At 46.5% G+C, this 16,609-nt stretch overlaps 1 protein-coding gene across 2 annotated transcripts in view; it reads left to right on the top strand.

Annotated features, from left to right (window-relative positions):
• Nucleotides 1–495: 495 nt before the first annotated feature.
• The window catches only part of LOC143119288 (glucocorticoid-induced transcript 1 protein-like), a 28,028-nt gene continuing 11,914 nt past the window's right edge, over nucleotides 496–16,609 (top strand). For both annotated transcript variants that reach the window (XM_076280677.1, XM_076280676.1), the window contains exons 1-2: nucleotides 496–1,136; nucleotides 14,179–14,336. In XM_076280677.1, coding sequence (XP_076136792.1) covers nucleotides 782–1,136; nucleotides 14,179–14,336 — 513 coding nt within the window. In that variant the 5' untranslated portion in view covers nucleotides 496–781. The remainder of the gene's footprint in view (nucleotides 1,137–14,178; nucleotides 14,337–16,609) is intronic.

Genomic DNA, 16,609 nt, shown 5'->3' with positions numbered 1-16,609 from the left:
TTGTACTGTAACTAGTACACAGAATCTGCCACACTATTATAACATATAACATATTAAAGTCTGCTTAACAAAGACTTATAAACCTACTTAACCAATAGCCTCAGAATATGGTATTAGGTTTTGTTCCTTTGACATATGTGACTGATATACCCAATAATGTTTAATTTTAATGCTGCTGGTATCCTTACAATGACAAAACCATATTGAACACGTTGTCTTACTAATGTTCACTTGAGAGGCACTCATTTCCTATCCCACCACCAATTTGATTTGATGTTTAAACGTCACTCTTGCCACACCAACCAATAGAGTTTTAAGTCAAATGTAAACCAAACCTACGTGAGAAATGAACATTGTTACTGGTGGAGCGCATGGTAATGACATTCACGCAAGCCAATAAAAAGTTACACTGTAGAATTACACTTGCCAATCACGCTCAAGTTTAAAAGTCAGCTGCAACCCGCCCATGTGTATTAACCAGCTACAGTTGTACGATACCATCTGTCATCTGTAGTGAGGTAGGGATAGTCTACTCTCTGAGGAAAACTTGTTTTCTAATTTATGACTTTAGGGTAGAGATTACACTCATAGAACACATAAGAAACAGATCCAGTGGTTATTATCTATTGTTAGTTTGAGTTCTGCAGTTACTTGTAGGCTACGTATTTTGAAACTAGCTGCGTAACAAAAATGAAAGGACACAGGCAGTTAACCATTAACGGTAGTTTCTCACGGGTTACACTGTAATACTCACGAGAAAAGCTGTTACAGATACACAGTTATGTCAGCGGCATCGGATACAAGCTGTCACTTTCAACAACAAAGACTAAGGCTTGGGAGCGCTGGGTCCCCTGGTTTATCCAACAATAGCAGCAGGCTCCAACCCATTCGTGCCATCGTTCCCTATCAGCTTTTGCGCGGTGGTCAGCAAAGTCCACCGCGGTCTTCCTCTGTCTGCGCCGGGAGCAACGTCGGGCCAGCACTGTGCCTCAGCTCGAGCCCACCATGCCAGTTACAGCTGCCTTCAAGTCACGGAGGAAACAACGCCACGGTGGACCAGAGGTTGCCTGGGATGCAAAGACTCTCTCCTGAAAGCAGGAGCTCACCTGAAAGATCTTTAAACTCAACGCACAGAGGTAACTGGAGAGTTTTTATTCAGGCCAAGCCTATTATTGAGGTTTTCATGTTTGTCAGAAGCTTTAGCTTTTTGTAATTTTATATTAGTCTTTCTAAGCTACCCTTGCGCTAACTTAGGCCTAGGCCTACCATAATTAATAGACATTTATCAGATCAATCTTGTAGTTTCTTTATCTGGAGTGTGTTTACGCATTAAACAACAATGTTGTGATACCAGTTGTCATGTGCAGCATTTCTGGGGGGTATTCCAAGTACGTGACAAACCTGGGTTAGTTAACTCAGAGTGTGGTAAACCTACTAGAAGAACTTTATGGCTTCATTCTCCTAACAAAACAGTACAATTATGGCTTTTGTTGTAGGAGGTTTACACTTACTCTGAGTTAACTTACCCAGGTTTGTCACTAAACCACGTACTTGGAATACCCCCCTGTTCATGTAAACACACCAACGCATTGATACATTGTATCAAGTAAAAGGTTCTCCATTGTAGGTAAGAATAGTGATTTGTTTGGTGTACTGTTCTAGCACATGATTCATTCCATGGAGATGACCAGTGAAATGTGAAATATGTCATTGTGTTGAGACCACTCAGTGCCTAATTTGTCAGCCATGTTGATACTGAGACCTTGAATTTCCCCTTGGGGATCAATAAAGTATCTATCTATCTATCTATCTATCTATCTATCTATCTGTCTATACAGGCTCCACAATCAGATGCGTGACAGTATTTTTTCTGTCCGTCAAAGTAATTACTCTTTATTGTCTTGGGCTTCCTTGGGGGTGGGTTAGGCTACATGGACATGCACCGTCCAGTCAAAGGTACTCTTGAACATCAGTGAGCCATAATGGAATCCATCCTTACCGCTCTCAAAATGATGACCAGGGTCAATGTCCATGGTCTGGCCCTTGGGGTGACCCAGAAGCTATGACCATGAAACTAGCATCACTCTCATGAGAGCTTTCCTGAGAGTTTTTCTTGGTTAAGCAAAACAAACTTAAGAGTGTTTATGCTCACTCAAGAGCCTTTAACTCTCAAAGAGATAAAGAGGTTGTTATATTTGTTTTTGTTATCGTGTGAAATATCTACTAGTGGGGCATTTGTGCATAGTGAAGCAGTCTAAACCTGGAAACCTACTTCCTTTGCAGGTAGGCCACACACCATTCCATAACTGTTCCAAAACACACATCACTGCTACTTATTGCTGTTTAAATGCTTATTAAATCATAATTGTCACATTATGCGCATGATTACCCATTTTGTACTGTGCCATTTAGCTCACTAGATGCACACCAGGAACTAGCTTGGCATTCTAACCAGGATAGGGAGCCTCACACTATTAAAGATCCAGATGGAACATTTCTGTTGTTTTAAAGTTTAGCGAAAACTAACTAGATTTTTTTTACATTTTCCCCACTTCTTTTCCACAAACTGTTGCCCTCCCGAGCTTATCACAGACTGTTCTGGCTTGGCCTTGTTTGACAAAGAGTACCCATCTGTGTCACATAGAAAGAAATTGTTCTTCCTCGCTTCTTTGGTAAACAGTCTGGTGCATCAACGGGAGAGGGCTAATTGTAGAGAGAGAGAGAGACGTAGTTCACCGGAGTAGCACAGATGCTAAATCCTTAGATTTGTATTTATTTTGGCATGCAAGGGACCAACATGCAAGGGACTATGACTGACGAAGGTGCACGTCAAATCGTTAGTTCCTGCTATGTGGGCACCTTAATAAATAAAAATCTAAGGATTTAACATCTGTGCTGCTCCGGTGAACTACGGCTCTCTCAGTACCTATCTGTGCTAAGGACCTTTTCATTCTAGCCACATACAGCTATAAATATGCCAATAACCCACAATAGCTTTTCCACTAGGCCTGTGTGAAAGATTTAGTGGTCTGTGTGAAAAGCGAAGGTCTCGCTTTCACGGGTCTCACCGTTAGTGAGCCTTAATTCCCTACACGCAGCTCCCACATAGCATTTACACTGATAAACGCATACAGTTCCCGACGTGCATCACATACACCGACCCGCGGCGTTTCAAAGCCTACCGTGCTAGCGACCGCTACAAACATTACATTTAAAACAACCACAATGCACGTCAGTTCAGTCTACTACATTTATTTATCAACATACATAGCGAACAGTGAGGTACCCACTGATTCAGCTCCATTGTTCATTCCGTAGTAGCAATAAACTCACTTTTGAAACATACACAACACTCACGCATCTTGTTTGCCAACGTTCTGCTGGGTGCGTCCGAATACTGGTCCCCTGGGGAAACACGAACCGCATTGGAGCCAGTTCCTTATTCACTGTCCCGGGACAGTGGAAAGTGGGTTGTTTGGTGCGGGGGTGGTGAATTGGTGTGTGTTTAATTAGTTCGTTATTATTTGTTTTGATTATTACATGTAAAGTCCCTGTCTGTATGTAAAGTATATGTGTGGCCATTTATGTACTTTGTATGGTAAAATTATGTGTTGTGTCACATGTTATGTATGTGTATGGAAAAGGTCCATAGTTATTCCTTATGTATTACACCCTGTTGGACAGTGAGCTCTACCAATTCACTTTTGATTGGTAGGCCTATTTAAGGGAGAAAGAGAGAGTGGAAGGGAGAGTTGTTTTGGAATGGCAGAGTACTGCGTCAGCTTGCTGCGAGGCTGTATGTTCAGTGAGTTGGTAATGCTTATGATGGCCGGTTTTGTTTTCTTTTTCAAAGTATTTTTGTTTGTTTGTTATTTCATATATTGCACCTGCGCACTGTAAATAAACCTGCACCTTTATCACTTAAATCTCGAGAGCTATTTGTTGTCTGCCAACCCTTCAACCACTGGAGTTTTCTGGACACGCCCATCCCTTAAATGTGAGTTGGGGGTTGCAAAGCCTCTCTCTCACAATTGGTGGCAGTGGTGGGATAGTGGCGCCCTCCGGGAAGCTGAAGAAGAAGGGAGTCCAGAGACGATACCTGACGAGGCAGGCAATGTCGTTCAGACGGCTGGCCCAGGAGGGCCTGCAAGAGAAGCCATCCGGTGATGATGGTGAGGACGTAACCGAAGGAGGAGAGCCAGGAGCTGGGAAGGGAGCAGAAGGAGGTCCAGAGGCGTTTGACCTAGGGTCTTTGTATAAGCTCATCACAAAGTCCCTACAGACCCAGGAGCGTGAGGCCTTCAAGCAGGAGCAGAGGTGGCGGAGTGTCCAAGTCCAGCTGAACAGCTTTAGAGACGAGCTGGAGGCTGAACGGAGGGGCGACGATGATGGACATAGGCAGCCGGTGCCAGACAATGCTTGGTTCCCACCAGCAGATCCACAGATTCCAGCGGCACCTCCAGCAGCCCCACAGTATCCAGCACCCGACCCGGCTGCACCGACTCCAGCAGCTTGGACCAGGGCAGCAGTGCCTAGGCTAGAGGAAGGAGATGACATTGAACAATATCTCACCACCTTTGAGAGACTGGCCATGGCCTACAGGTGGCCGAGAGCTGACTGGGCCGTGTACCTGGTGCCTTATCTCACAGGGCGGGCTCGGGCTGCTTACGTGGCCATGGACATGGTAGAGGCCATGGACTATGGTAATGTTAAGGAGGCCATACTAGCAAAGTATGAGATCAACGAGGAGATCTACAGGCAACGGTTCCGAGACCCTGAAGTCCGACCAGGAGAGACCCCTAGGGAGTTATACAACCGCCTGAAGGACCTCTACCGAAAGTGGATTAAACCAGCAGGGAAGACTGTGGAGGAGATAGGAGAAATCTTCATCCTGGAGCAGTACCTGCGTTCCCTGGTTCCGGAGGTGCGTGTTTGGGTGAAGGAGCACAACCCGACTACAGGCCAGAAAGCTGCAGAGCTCGTGGAGGCATTCCAGGGTGCTCGTCGAGGACCAAAGACCTTCTGGTTCCAGAGCTTCAGCCGGCCTGCAGCCGGAGGTAAGTCTGGGGGATTCAGTGGAGGAGTTGGTCCTAAAGGGTTTGGGCAGGGTAGGACACCTGACACACAGACCTACATTTCCCCCTCTACCACACATCCTAGGCAAACCTACCCCGCTCCCTCCACTTCACAGCCTAGACAGGCCCCAGCACATACAACCCCCCTGAATAGAGCCAGTGTCATATGTCACTTCTGTAATCAGGCAGGGCACATGATTAGGGACTGCCCCATCCGAAAAGCCAAGGGAGCAAGCATGTGCAGTGTACCTAGGCCTGGTAAGGAAGCTGGACAGTATGTTGGCAGAGTCCAAACTACCCCCGTTAGGGTGAATGGCCGATCTACAGTGGCACTCCTAGACACAGGCAGCACACAGACCTTAGTTCAGCCTCATCTGATAGAGAGGTCAGATGAGCTGGGGAATGGGCAACTAAGGGTTTGCTGTGTCAATGGAGACGAGCATGTTTATCCTGTGGCAGAGATTTATCTTGAGGTCAGAGGACAGGCCTATTGTCTAACGGCTGGTGTGGTGAAGGGGTTAAGCCATCCTGTAGTGTTGGGGCAGGATGTGCTGATACTGCCGGAGCTGGTACATTCCTCCAAGCCAGTTAGCATGGTGGTAACACGGTCCCAAGCACAGGCTGAGGCAGAGAAGACCCCTGATAGTACCACTCTACTAGACATGCCATATAGCCATGCTGACATTAGCCCCCCTGAGTGTGTCAAGATGCCTAAGAGTCGCAGACAGAGGCGACGAGAAAAACTGCAGGGAACAGTGCAGAAGATGAAAGAGCAGGGGCCAGTTCCAGAGGTTACAGGAAAAGACTGGTCGGAGCTTCCCAGTAACTTTGGTGACCTGCAGAAAGATGATGAGTCTTTAACTGAGCCTTTCAGTAAAGTGACTGAGGTAGAGGGCAAGAAGACCGGTCTAGCCACAGCTTTATCTGGGGAACACTATTTTATCCGGGAGGGCCTATTGTACCACCAACCTGAAGGGGGCGGTGTTGAGCAGCTGGTAGTCCCAAAAGGTCTCAGAGACAATGTGCTGGCCTTAGGCCATGATATCCCATGGGCAGGACACCTGGGTAATGTTAAAACCCTGGAGAGAATAGCTGGGCGGTTCCATTGGCCAGGGCTATACAGTGAGGTACAAAAGTACTGTAAATCTTGTCCCACCTGTCAGCTAACCAGCAGCCATAAGGTTAAGCCTTCCCCTCTGCAATCACTTCCCATTATTGGAATTCCATTCAGCCGAATAGCGATGGACATAGTAGGGCCCTTGGAGAGAACGCAGTCAGGTCACAGATTCATCCTGGTCGTGTGTGATTATGCTACCCGATACCCCGAAGCTTTCCCCTTGCGCAAGATCACAGCTGGGGCGATTGCCCGTGTCTTGCTTCAGTTGATCTCTAGGGTAGGCATTCCAGAGGAGATCATCACAGACCAGGGCACTGCATTCCTATCCAAAACACTCAGACAAGTGTATAGTTTACTGGGGATAAGGGGAATACGGACCACTCCCTACCACCCTCAGACTGATGGGCTGGTGGAGAGGTATAACCGGACGTTAAAGAGTATGCTGAGGAAATTTGTTGCAGCCAATGGCAAAGACTGGGACCAATGGCTGCCATACCTCCTCTTCGCCTACAGGGAGGTGCCCCAAGCCTCTACTGGGTTCTCGCCCTTTGAACTCTTGTACGGGCGCCAGGTGAGGGGCCCTCTGGATTTACTGCGGGAGGCCTGGGTGAGGCCAAGGCCTGCCGAGACCCACAGCTTGCTCACCTATGTCCTCAGAATGCGGGACAAAATGGAGGAGATGGCAAGTCTGGTGGAGGAGAACATGCAGCAGGCCCAGCAGACCCAAGCTCGCTGGTACAACAAGTCAGCAAGACAGAGGACCTTCAAGTCCGGACAGCAGGTTCTTTTGCTGTTGCCAACATCGGAGAACAAGCTTCTGGCCCGATGGCAGGGGCCCTATCGGATTACACGTCAGCTGGGGCCAGTGACCTACGAGTTGGAGATGCCGGAGAGGCGGAAGACAAAGCAAGTCTTCCACATCAATCTCCTCAAGGAGTGGCATGAACGGGAGTTGCCGCTCAGCCACCAGCTGATGGTGCAAGCAGTGGTGGAGGAGGAGGAAACTCCGGAGCAGTTTTTTCCTTCAGGTGTCCCCGCCACTGAGTTGGACCTCTCACACCTGACTGCTGAGCAGGTGTTGGAATTGCAGGCCATCATGCCTGAGGGACTGTTTTCAGAGCAGCCGGGGTGTACCTCAGTGGTGGAGCATGACATCCTCTTGAAAGACTCCCGGCCGGTGAGACAGAGGATGTACAGAATCCCGGAGCGCTTGTTGCCTGCACTCCAGGAGGAGTTGGAGGTGATGAAGCAGCTTGGGGTCATTGAGCGCTCCTACAGTGGGTGGAGCAGCCCAGTAGTCCTAGTGCCAAAGAAAGATGGGAGCATTCGGTTTTGCATTGACTTCAGGCAGGTCAATGCTCAGTCAAATTTTGATGCGTACCCAATGCCGAGGCTTGAGGACCTCATAGAGCGCCTTGGAAGGGCTCACTTCATCTCAACCTTGGACCTTTGTAAGGGTTATTGGCAGGTCCCGTTGGCTGAGGGAGCTAAGCCATACACTGCCTTCCGTACCCCACAAGGCCTGTACCAGTTTAAGGTTATGCCTTTTGGCCTGCAGGGGGCGCCAGCCACCTTCCAAAGACTAATGGACCGGGTCTTGGAGGGCACTGGCACCTTTGCAGCGGCATATCTGGACGACATAGTCGTGTATAGCGCCACCTGGCAGGAGCACCTGGAACATTTGGCAGAGGTGCTGCGGCGCATTCACAATGCCGGGCTGACCATCCAGCCAAAAAAATGTGCCCTGGCTCAACAGGAGGTCAGGTATCTTGGACACATTCTTGGAGGTGGGGTGATAAGGCCTCAAAAGGATAAGGTCGAAGCTGTCCGGGACTGTCCGCGACCCCAGACCAAAAAGGACATAAGGTCGTTCTTGGGGCTTGCCGGGTGGTACCGGAGGTTCATCTCAAACTTTGCTACCCGAGCAGCACCTCTCACCGATCTGACCAGGAAGGCGGGTGCTGTACAGGTCCGGTGGGAGGAGGTGCATGAACGGGCTTTCCAGGACTTAAAAAGGACATTGCTCAGTGAGCCCGTGCTGCAGAGTCCGGACTTTGAGAGACAGTTTACTGTGCAGACGGATGCCTCTGGAGTCGGACTGGGGGCAGTTCTTCTACAGGGGGAGGCGGAGCAGCAAAAGCCTGTGGCTTACATAAGCCGTAAGCTCTTTCCCCGTGAGACCAGGTACTCTGTGGTGGAGCTGGAGTGCCTGGCAGTGAAATGGGCCTTGGACACTTTTAAGTATTACCTGTTGGGTAGAGACTTTATACTTGAAACTGACCATAGGGCATTGCAGTGGTTGGGAAAAATGAAAGACTCCAATGCACGCATAACCCGATGGTTTTTGTCCATGCAGCCATTCAGATTTCAGGTTCAGTACAGGGCAGGGAAACAGAACCCTGTTGCAGACTTCCTGTCTCGTCACCCTAGTGACGAGCCTTCTGAGGGGGGAGGAAATGTGAAAAGCGAAGGTCTCGCTTTCACGGGTCTCACCGTTAGTGAGCCTTAATTCCCTACACGCAGCTCCCACATAGCATTTACACTGATAAACGCATACAGTTCCCGACGTGCATCACATACACCGACCCGCGGCGTTTCAAAGCCTACCGTGCTAGCGACCGCTACAAACATTACATTTAAAACAACCACAATGCACGTCAGTTCAGTCTACTACATTTATTTATCAACATACATAGCGAACAGTGAGGTACCCACTGATTCAGCTCCATTGTTCATTCCGTAGTAGCAATAAACTCACTTTTGAAACATACACAACACTCACGCATCTTGTTTGCCAACGTTCTGCTGGGTGCGTCCGAATACTGGTCCCCTGGGGAAACACGAACCGCATTGGAGCCAGTTCCTTATTCACTGTCCCGGGACAGTGGAAAGTGGGTTGTTTGGTGCGGGGGTGGTGAATTGGTGTGTGTTTAATTAGTTCGTTATTATTTGTTTTGATTATTACATGTAAAGTCCCTGTCTGTATGTAAAGTATATGTGTGGCCATTTATGTACTTTGTATGGTAAAATTATGTGTTGTGTCACATGTTATGTATGTGTATGGAAAAGGTCCATAGTTATTCCTTATGTATTACACCCTGTTGGACAGTGAGCTCTACCAATTCACTTTTGATTGGTAGGCCTATTTAAGGGAGAAAGAGAGAGTGGAAGGGAGAGTTGTTTTGGAATGGCAGAGTACTGCGTCAGCTTGCTGCGAGGCTGTATGTTCAGTGAGTTGGTAATGCTTATGATGGCCGGTTTTGTTTTCTTTTTCAAAGTATTTTTGTTTGTTTGTTATTTCATATATTGCACCTGCGCACTGTAAATAAACCTGCACCTTTATCACTTAAATCTCGAGAGCTATTTGTTGTCTGCCAACCCTTCAACCACTGGAGTTTTCTGGACACGCCCATCCCTTAAATGTGAGTTGGGGGTTGCAAAGCCTCTCTCTCACAGTCTGCTTCTAATACAAATATGTGCACTATGTAAGCACCATTTTAAATATACATATACTTTACATTGTTGTAGCACTACATTATGGCATTGTATCATATATCAATAAAGATCAAATTTCTTCTCTATTAGAGACCTTGCAGGTTGGAGTTCAGGGCCACAGTCAGAGTAAGTGGAGGTTAGTTTGCTAGGAACTCTCTGCCAGATGTTAAATGCATGTTGATTATGCATATGATACAGACTCTGGATTGACTTTAGAGTGTGAGATTGGCTCTTATTTGTTTTAATTATTATTATTTAGAAAAGTACTAGGGCATGTGTCTTTCTGGAGTCATACAACTTTTGAGCAACAGTTTTTTCACAGCTGTGTGTGTGTGTGTGTGTGTGTGTGTGTGTGTGTGTGTGTGTGTGCTTGTGTTTCTCTTGTCATCAACAGTGATCCTGTCCCATCTTGTCTATTTGTGCAGTCCAATGCCTACGAATAACTCTTTCCACCATGTCAGTCTGATCTGTCATCAGTCATCACTTTATCATGTTCCAAAAAAACATTGCCAATATAATCCAGCTGTTAAATGGAACTGCAGGCAGTTTAGGCAAATGTTCTCACTGAAATCAAGCTGCTGTCTCTTGTGCACAGCCACCTCCACACACACACACACACAGCTATTCTATTTGCGAAGATGGATTTTCGAGAGACCAAAGGCTATTATCACAGGCCAGCCATTGCTCTTGCGTGGAACCCTTATGTGATGGTAATCTCCCCTTCACCTGCCGGATGTCTGGCCTCCATCTTCCTGCCTCCCGGTCTTGCACACACACATACACACACACACGCACACACACACATACACAGACATGCACAGCTGAACGTCAGATGCTGCTACTGGTGTGTATTTGCATTTGAAACAGTCCGGCTCCCCACAAAAGCCCTCTCTGCAGCTGCCTGCATGGCAATCTGCAAGTGAATGCTGCCTTTAAGAAGGGCTTATTCAAAGGCATCTGTATACAGTACAGGCACTCTCTCGTGTGTGTGTGTGTGTGTGTGAGTGTGTGTTTGTGTGAGCGCATGTTCATGTGTGCGTATGTCTGTCTATCTCTATCTTTGTGTGTGTGTGTTTTATACATATGTATGTTTTCATCCATAACTTTAATCGTTGGTCATCTCCCTCCCCATGCCTTAGCAAGCTACTGCACTAATGTAACAATACACATTTCCCCACGGCTTTAAACTTGTGGTTTGGACTATGTGTTTTTCAGTGTCGGACGATTCTGCAGTATTCAGCACTTGCTTGCTCTGCTGCAACTTTGTGGTCCTGTGAGTGTGTACTGCTTTGTGGTTGTGTGAATGTATGTGACTGTGTTGGCCTGGAGGTCGATGTGTGTGTGTGGTGTGTACATTGGTGTGTTGACATTATGTGTTAACAGGGCAGTTTCATTATGCTTTGTTTCCTCACCACATCTCGAGCATTGCTTTAGCACTCTATGCACAACAGTTCCTACCCCCCCCCCCCCTTCCACTGTCACAACCCACATAAATTGTTACTGTCACACACTAACGCGCACACTGTCTGACATACTCTGTATTTCCTGACAGTATTTTATTCAAAATCCCTCAATCATGCAATGGCAACTTTAGTGTTGTGTATTCCGATACAAAAGTCATTGGCATCACAATCGCTTACAGAGCACATATTTTCTTTTAGCATAGGCAGGTACACATTTGATTAGCTTGTGAGGGCAGGAGTCACATTCAGTCATCGATGGAAACATGATTGCCTTCTTGTCATAAAAAAGGCTGGGAAATTCTCTAGATCTCAAGATTTCAACTGCAAATGTGGCTACGGTTGCATCACAAGTGTATATATTAGTGTGACATGAAAATAGATTTGTAAATATATAATATATAAAACAGGCACTCCTAGACACATTCACTCACACATAGGCTTGGGTATCGAATATCGAGTATTGGTTGGAACCGGGACTATCTTTGCGATTTTCCCGGAATCGTTCAAAAGTTTAAATTTCGATTCCTACTTTCGATTCCCAGTCTGCCGACAGGAAGAAGAAACGGCTGAACACCAACGAAGAAGCGCATAGTTAATAGAATTAAAATTCATGGAGAAGGTCAGACTATTTCATTCAGAAAGCAGGGTTCCCGAGGATCCTTAAAAAGTCTTAAATAGGCTACAACTGAATTTTCGAAAGAGAGGTATTAAATGTGCGTATGGGACCGCCAGCGAGTGCAAGAGAGCGAGTGATGTCTCCATCCAGTTTCGTGTATTTAAAACGCAATTGTATACGTGATAGGCTATTAGGCTACGGGAGGAAGTGTAGGCCTAGTGGTTGCAGAGTGAAGATGTTTTTCACGGGTTTGGTTAAAGGTGTGAAAACGGTAATAATACAGTAGGCCTATGTACAAAATAATATGCCTGGCGTTTTCGTGGTGTAGCTGAGGCCTGAGAGATAGACAGGGTAGCCTACGTGGAATGAGGGAGCCTACGGTAGAATGAGCGGGAGAAAGAGTTGGTAAGCCAGTTAGCGATAGGTTGGCCATATGTTCGAATTTAGGCCGGACATATGGATTTTAAAAGCCCTGTCCGGCGTCCGGCGCAGCCTCAAGCCGGACGTTTATTTGTTCTCCTTTTTGGAGTTGCGCTTGGCATCTAAAGTCTTTGCTCGGACGCAGCATCGTTTCACAAACTATGGACGCGAAGACTGCTGGTGAAATTATGTGCAGTGCTTCGCAATCAGGAGGAAATACTGTATACCGGTATGTTAAGTTGATCTGTTTGCATCTTTCCAGCGTGTGTTGCTGGCCTAGCCTAGGGAAGAAAATATCTGTCTAAGTTATAATAGCCTACCTGTAATATCTGCCAGCAGCTTGCTTGCCAGCGTTTCCCAGTAGGCTAGGCCTACTTAGCAAAAGTTGTGAAATATAACCGCATATGTTTTGAATGTCGGCGACTGCTACATAAAAATACGTGCGTTCATAATACGTGCGTGCTTGAGATGAAACCAGCAGTTTTCAGCAGGATCATGCTAGGAGGACCTGTCTCTTAATTAATTTAAAACAAGTAAATGGTTTTACAATGTTTCAGTCAAGCTTTGGTTGGTTTAGATACAACTGGTATGCAAAATGTAAAGTAGTGGATTAACTTTAATTTGCTGTGCTGCATATTGGACAATAGATGCACATAGTAAATTATATAAAGTAGGCTTATTAAAATATGTAAATAGCTTAGTTAACTTTGAAAAAAATATTTAAGGGAATCCAGTCCAGTGCACATGTCTTTGGCAAGTAGCCCTAGGCTACTACAGACACAGGTGAAGAACAGCCTCAGCAGTAAGCAAAACCAAATATGTACAGTACAGCCAGCTTCAAAAGCAAGCAGTCCAGACCCTAAAATTGGGCATTTATAGCTGTGAAGGTAATTCACACACAATTATTTTCTTTCGCCAAAATATTTTTGGTAACTTCTGTAGACATCCAAAATGGGGTGGGGGTTAAAATTAGTAGGAAAAAATAACTATTGCATTAAACAGTCTTGTATATCTTTTTGCCGTGGTATAGTCTTAATTTTCATTTAGATGTCTTGAAAAGGTCTTAAAAGTCTTTAAATTTGCACTTGGAAAATGTGCAGATACCCTGAGAAAGACCGTTGGTTAGCTAGCTCATTTAAAATATCCTAAACTTTTTTTGACCCTGCCTTTAAAAAAAATCGGAATCGAGAATCGTTAGGAACCGGAATCGAAATAAGAAATCGGAATTGGAATCGGAATCGTTCAAATTGAAACGATACCCAACCCTACTCACACACACACACACATACGAGAAAAAAACTAAATAAAGGCTACCATTATACATAGCCTTGCGTGCTTGCGTTAGAGGGCCTTGTCCATGAGAGTGTTGTTTCTTAGATGGACAAATGCATGTCTAAGTGCTGGCATGTGATGCAGCCATATTAAACATCACACCCACGGGTCACTACTGGGGGAGTCAGGCAAACCAATCATCTTCTGCAGTCAGTCGCTGGAGCCAGGGATACACTAGTAAACACCACAGAGACTGTTTAGAAAGGGTGTTCTCCATGTTTGACTGATGTTATCTCTCCTTTGCTCCACCCTTCTGTCCTCCTCCATCCTCTCTCTCTCTCTCTCTCTCTCTCTCTCTCTCTCTCTCTCTCTCTCTCTCTCTCTCTCCCCCCCCATTGTTGCCCTGGTGATACTTCCTGTTTCATTAACATCACTCAAAGACAGAAGCATTTATCTGGGGCTGGGTTGACCTTTGCTCCCATAAACATTGGCACGACTACAGTGCTGTCATTTTATATAGAGATTTAAACATAGATTATGTACTTTATGAATAGGAAATTAATATGCTACATCACACACACATGTGCCCATACACACACACACACACACACACACACACACACACACACACACACACTCTCATACAGCACACAGATGTAACTCCTTACACAAGTGGAACCGTGAGATTTAACAGTGAATGCATTTGAAATCTCCCCACAGCAGAAAGGTCCACGCAGCAGCCTAACTGTGGGTCTGCTGCCATCCGCCACACGTCCTCCCTGGACACAGTCACCGTCGCCGGGCCCTACCTCACGGGTCAGTGGCCGCGGGACCAGCACACCCCAGACCCGTCCTGGACCACGGACAAAGCCACGCAGGTGAGGGGACGTTCGCCTCAAGGCCACCCACAGGGCTGAATTCAGCTGGGAATGACTGTGTGTGTGTGTGTGTGTGTGTGTGTGTGTGTGTGTGTGTGTGTGTGTGTGTGTGTGTGTGTGTGTGTGTGTGTGTGTGTGTGTGTGTGTGTGTGTGTGTGTGTGTGTGTGTGTGTGTGTGTGTGTGTGTGTGTGTGTGTGTGTGTGTGTGTGTCAGGTCCATAGAGCGTTTCACTCTTCACAGTCAGGTCGCTTCCAAACCCCCTCAGAGGTTTATTTTGAGCAGAATAATTCCAATTGTGTGCTTTACATGAAACATGATGGGAGCAACAAACTGCTTGCTGTAAACAATAAATGACATTTGAGTTTGTAAAACTTTTCAATATATCAATGCCCAAATATGGCTAATATCTGGTGTAAAATATCTGAAGACAGAATTTACAGGCCTCGGTTTTGGGACCCATACATGACAAAATGTGAGATGGTTCAGCCACAACCTTATCTAATTTAACATGGAATAACCCTCATGTCCACAGTGCTGGTTAGTTGCTATATGAAGCTGTGTGTGTGCAATGACCATGAGGAAGTCTATCAATTGTTGCACAGAAGGAAGCACACCACCAAAACTCAATAAAGAGGGAAGTGTTTATCATTCCCATTCTTTTTTGGGTGTTCCAGATCACTGTGGCTGTGCACGAGAGTTGTTCCCACACCAAGCTGAGCCGCTGAGGAAATGTGCCCCCATGTAGTCTGTGCGTGTTTGCTCAGAAAAAGCTTTTCAGATGAATGGGCTGGTTGTAAAGAGGGTTCAAGAAAAGGACGCAGTCCTGGGTCGGCAGTTTTACAACTGAATGACATAAACTGAGATCGGGCCCATTCTCTCTGCTGATTAATCCGCAGCGTGGAGTGGTTTGTGTTTCTGAGGGCCGAGGACGCTGCTCTTAAACCAAATACCTTGGGTTTCCCTCTCCCATTTATATTATGTACAAGCTGAATTGTGTTGCCCTCTTTCTCAGATACCGGTATACATTGAGCTGTTGTTTAGCACGGAGACCCAGTTTTTGTTTTCTTTATAGATTACCACCCAGAACATGTCTGTGAGAACAACCCGTCTTCATAAGTGGAAAGACTGGGAAAAAGACAGAGAGAACGACTAAGAACAGTGAGAATATGAGACGAGAAACAAGACTAAGAACAGTGAGAATACGAGACCAGAAACAAGACTTAAGGGCCGTTCACACTGAGAACAACAGCTATAACGGTAACGCAACGGTAAAAAAATATCGCTAACAGCAGTAAAGCAATAAGAGAAGCTGAAGGTGTAGAGGAGAAGAGCGAGAGAGACTGAAGGTGTACACAAAAAAATGTATGTGTATTTGTGTGCTCTTTGTGTGTGTGTGTGTGTGTGTGTGTGTGTGTGTGTGTGTGTGTGTGTGTGTGTGTGTGTGTGTGTGTGTGTGTGTGTGTGTGTGTGTGTGCGTTGCGTGCCATACTCTGTACTCTGTATCTGTACGTGCCATACTCTGGGCCGTGTGTGTGTGTGTGCGTTATGTGCCATGCTCTGTACATACTCTGGGCTGTGTGTGTGTGTGTGTGTGTGTGTGTGTGTGCGTGTGTGTGTGTGTGTGTGTGTGTGTGCGTTATGTGCCATGCTCTGTACATACTCTGGGCTGTGTGTGTGTTTGTGGGGGGGGGGGGGGGGGGGGGGGTTGGGTGAGGTGGGGACATGTGCAGCTCGCAGCCTCACCACCTGGCTCTCTCCTGCTGCCCATTGTGCGATAGTGCTGAGTAGCCTGTAGCGCGGCCCATACATATGCTAATGGTGGACTGGCGATTGGGGCAGCGCATGGAGGCCCCGGCCCCGTGGAGAGAGACAGAGGGACAGAGAGCAACATGGGGATCAGCCTCTCAGGGAGCAGGCTCGTGGATGGCTACACACCCGCAATGCCCGAGGAGGGTTAGAAGAAGAGTTTCAAATGGATGGGTGGGGGTGGGTGAATGTTTTTTTTCTGGTCATTTCAGAATTGGCTTGATAGGGGGCAAGGGGAGGGAGGCAAGAAAAATGGATCGGTTATGATCATGTCAGGAGTGTGTTTCTGTCTTCAGGGGCGTGTAAAGGGATACATTTGAGATCAGAAAGAAACAACACTCGCATTCATTGTTGACATTTTTTTGTGGGTAGTGGGGTGGTGTGAGGCAACTATTCCAATTATCAATCCACAAATCTGCCCATAATGCACTTCTGAATTCCGCGGTAAATCTGCCCATAATGCACT

Source organism: Alosa pseudoharengus, unplaced genomic scaffold (genome assembly GCF_046254945.1).
Source record: "Alosa pseudoharengus isolate Yale_2024_CS ecotype anadromous, Long Island Sound unplaced genomic scaffold, YU_APseudo_1.1 YU_APseudo_1.1_scf_12, whole genome shotgun sequence".
NCBI classification, from domain to species: domain Eukaryota; kingdom Metazoa; phylum Chordata; class Actinopteri; order Clupeiformes; family Clupeidae; genus Alosa; species Alosa pseudoharengus.
Note: the sequence above shows the minus strand (reverse complement) of the source record. Positions and strands in the feature narration are given on the sequence as shown.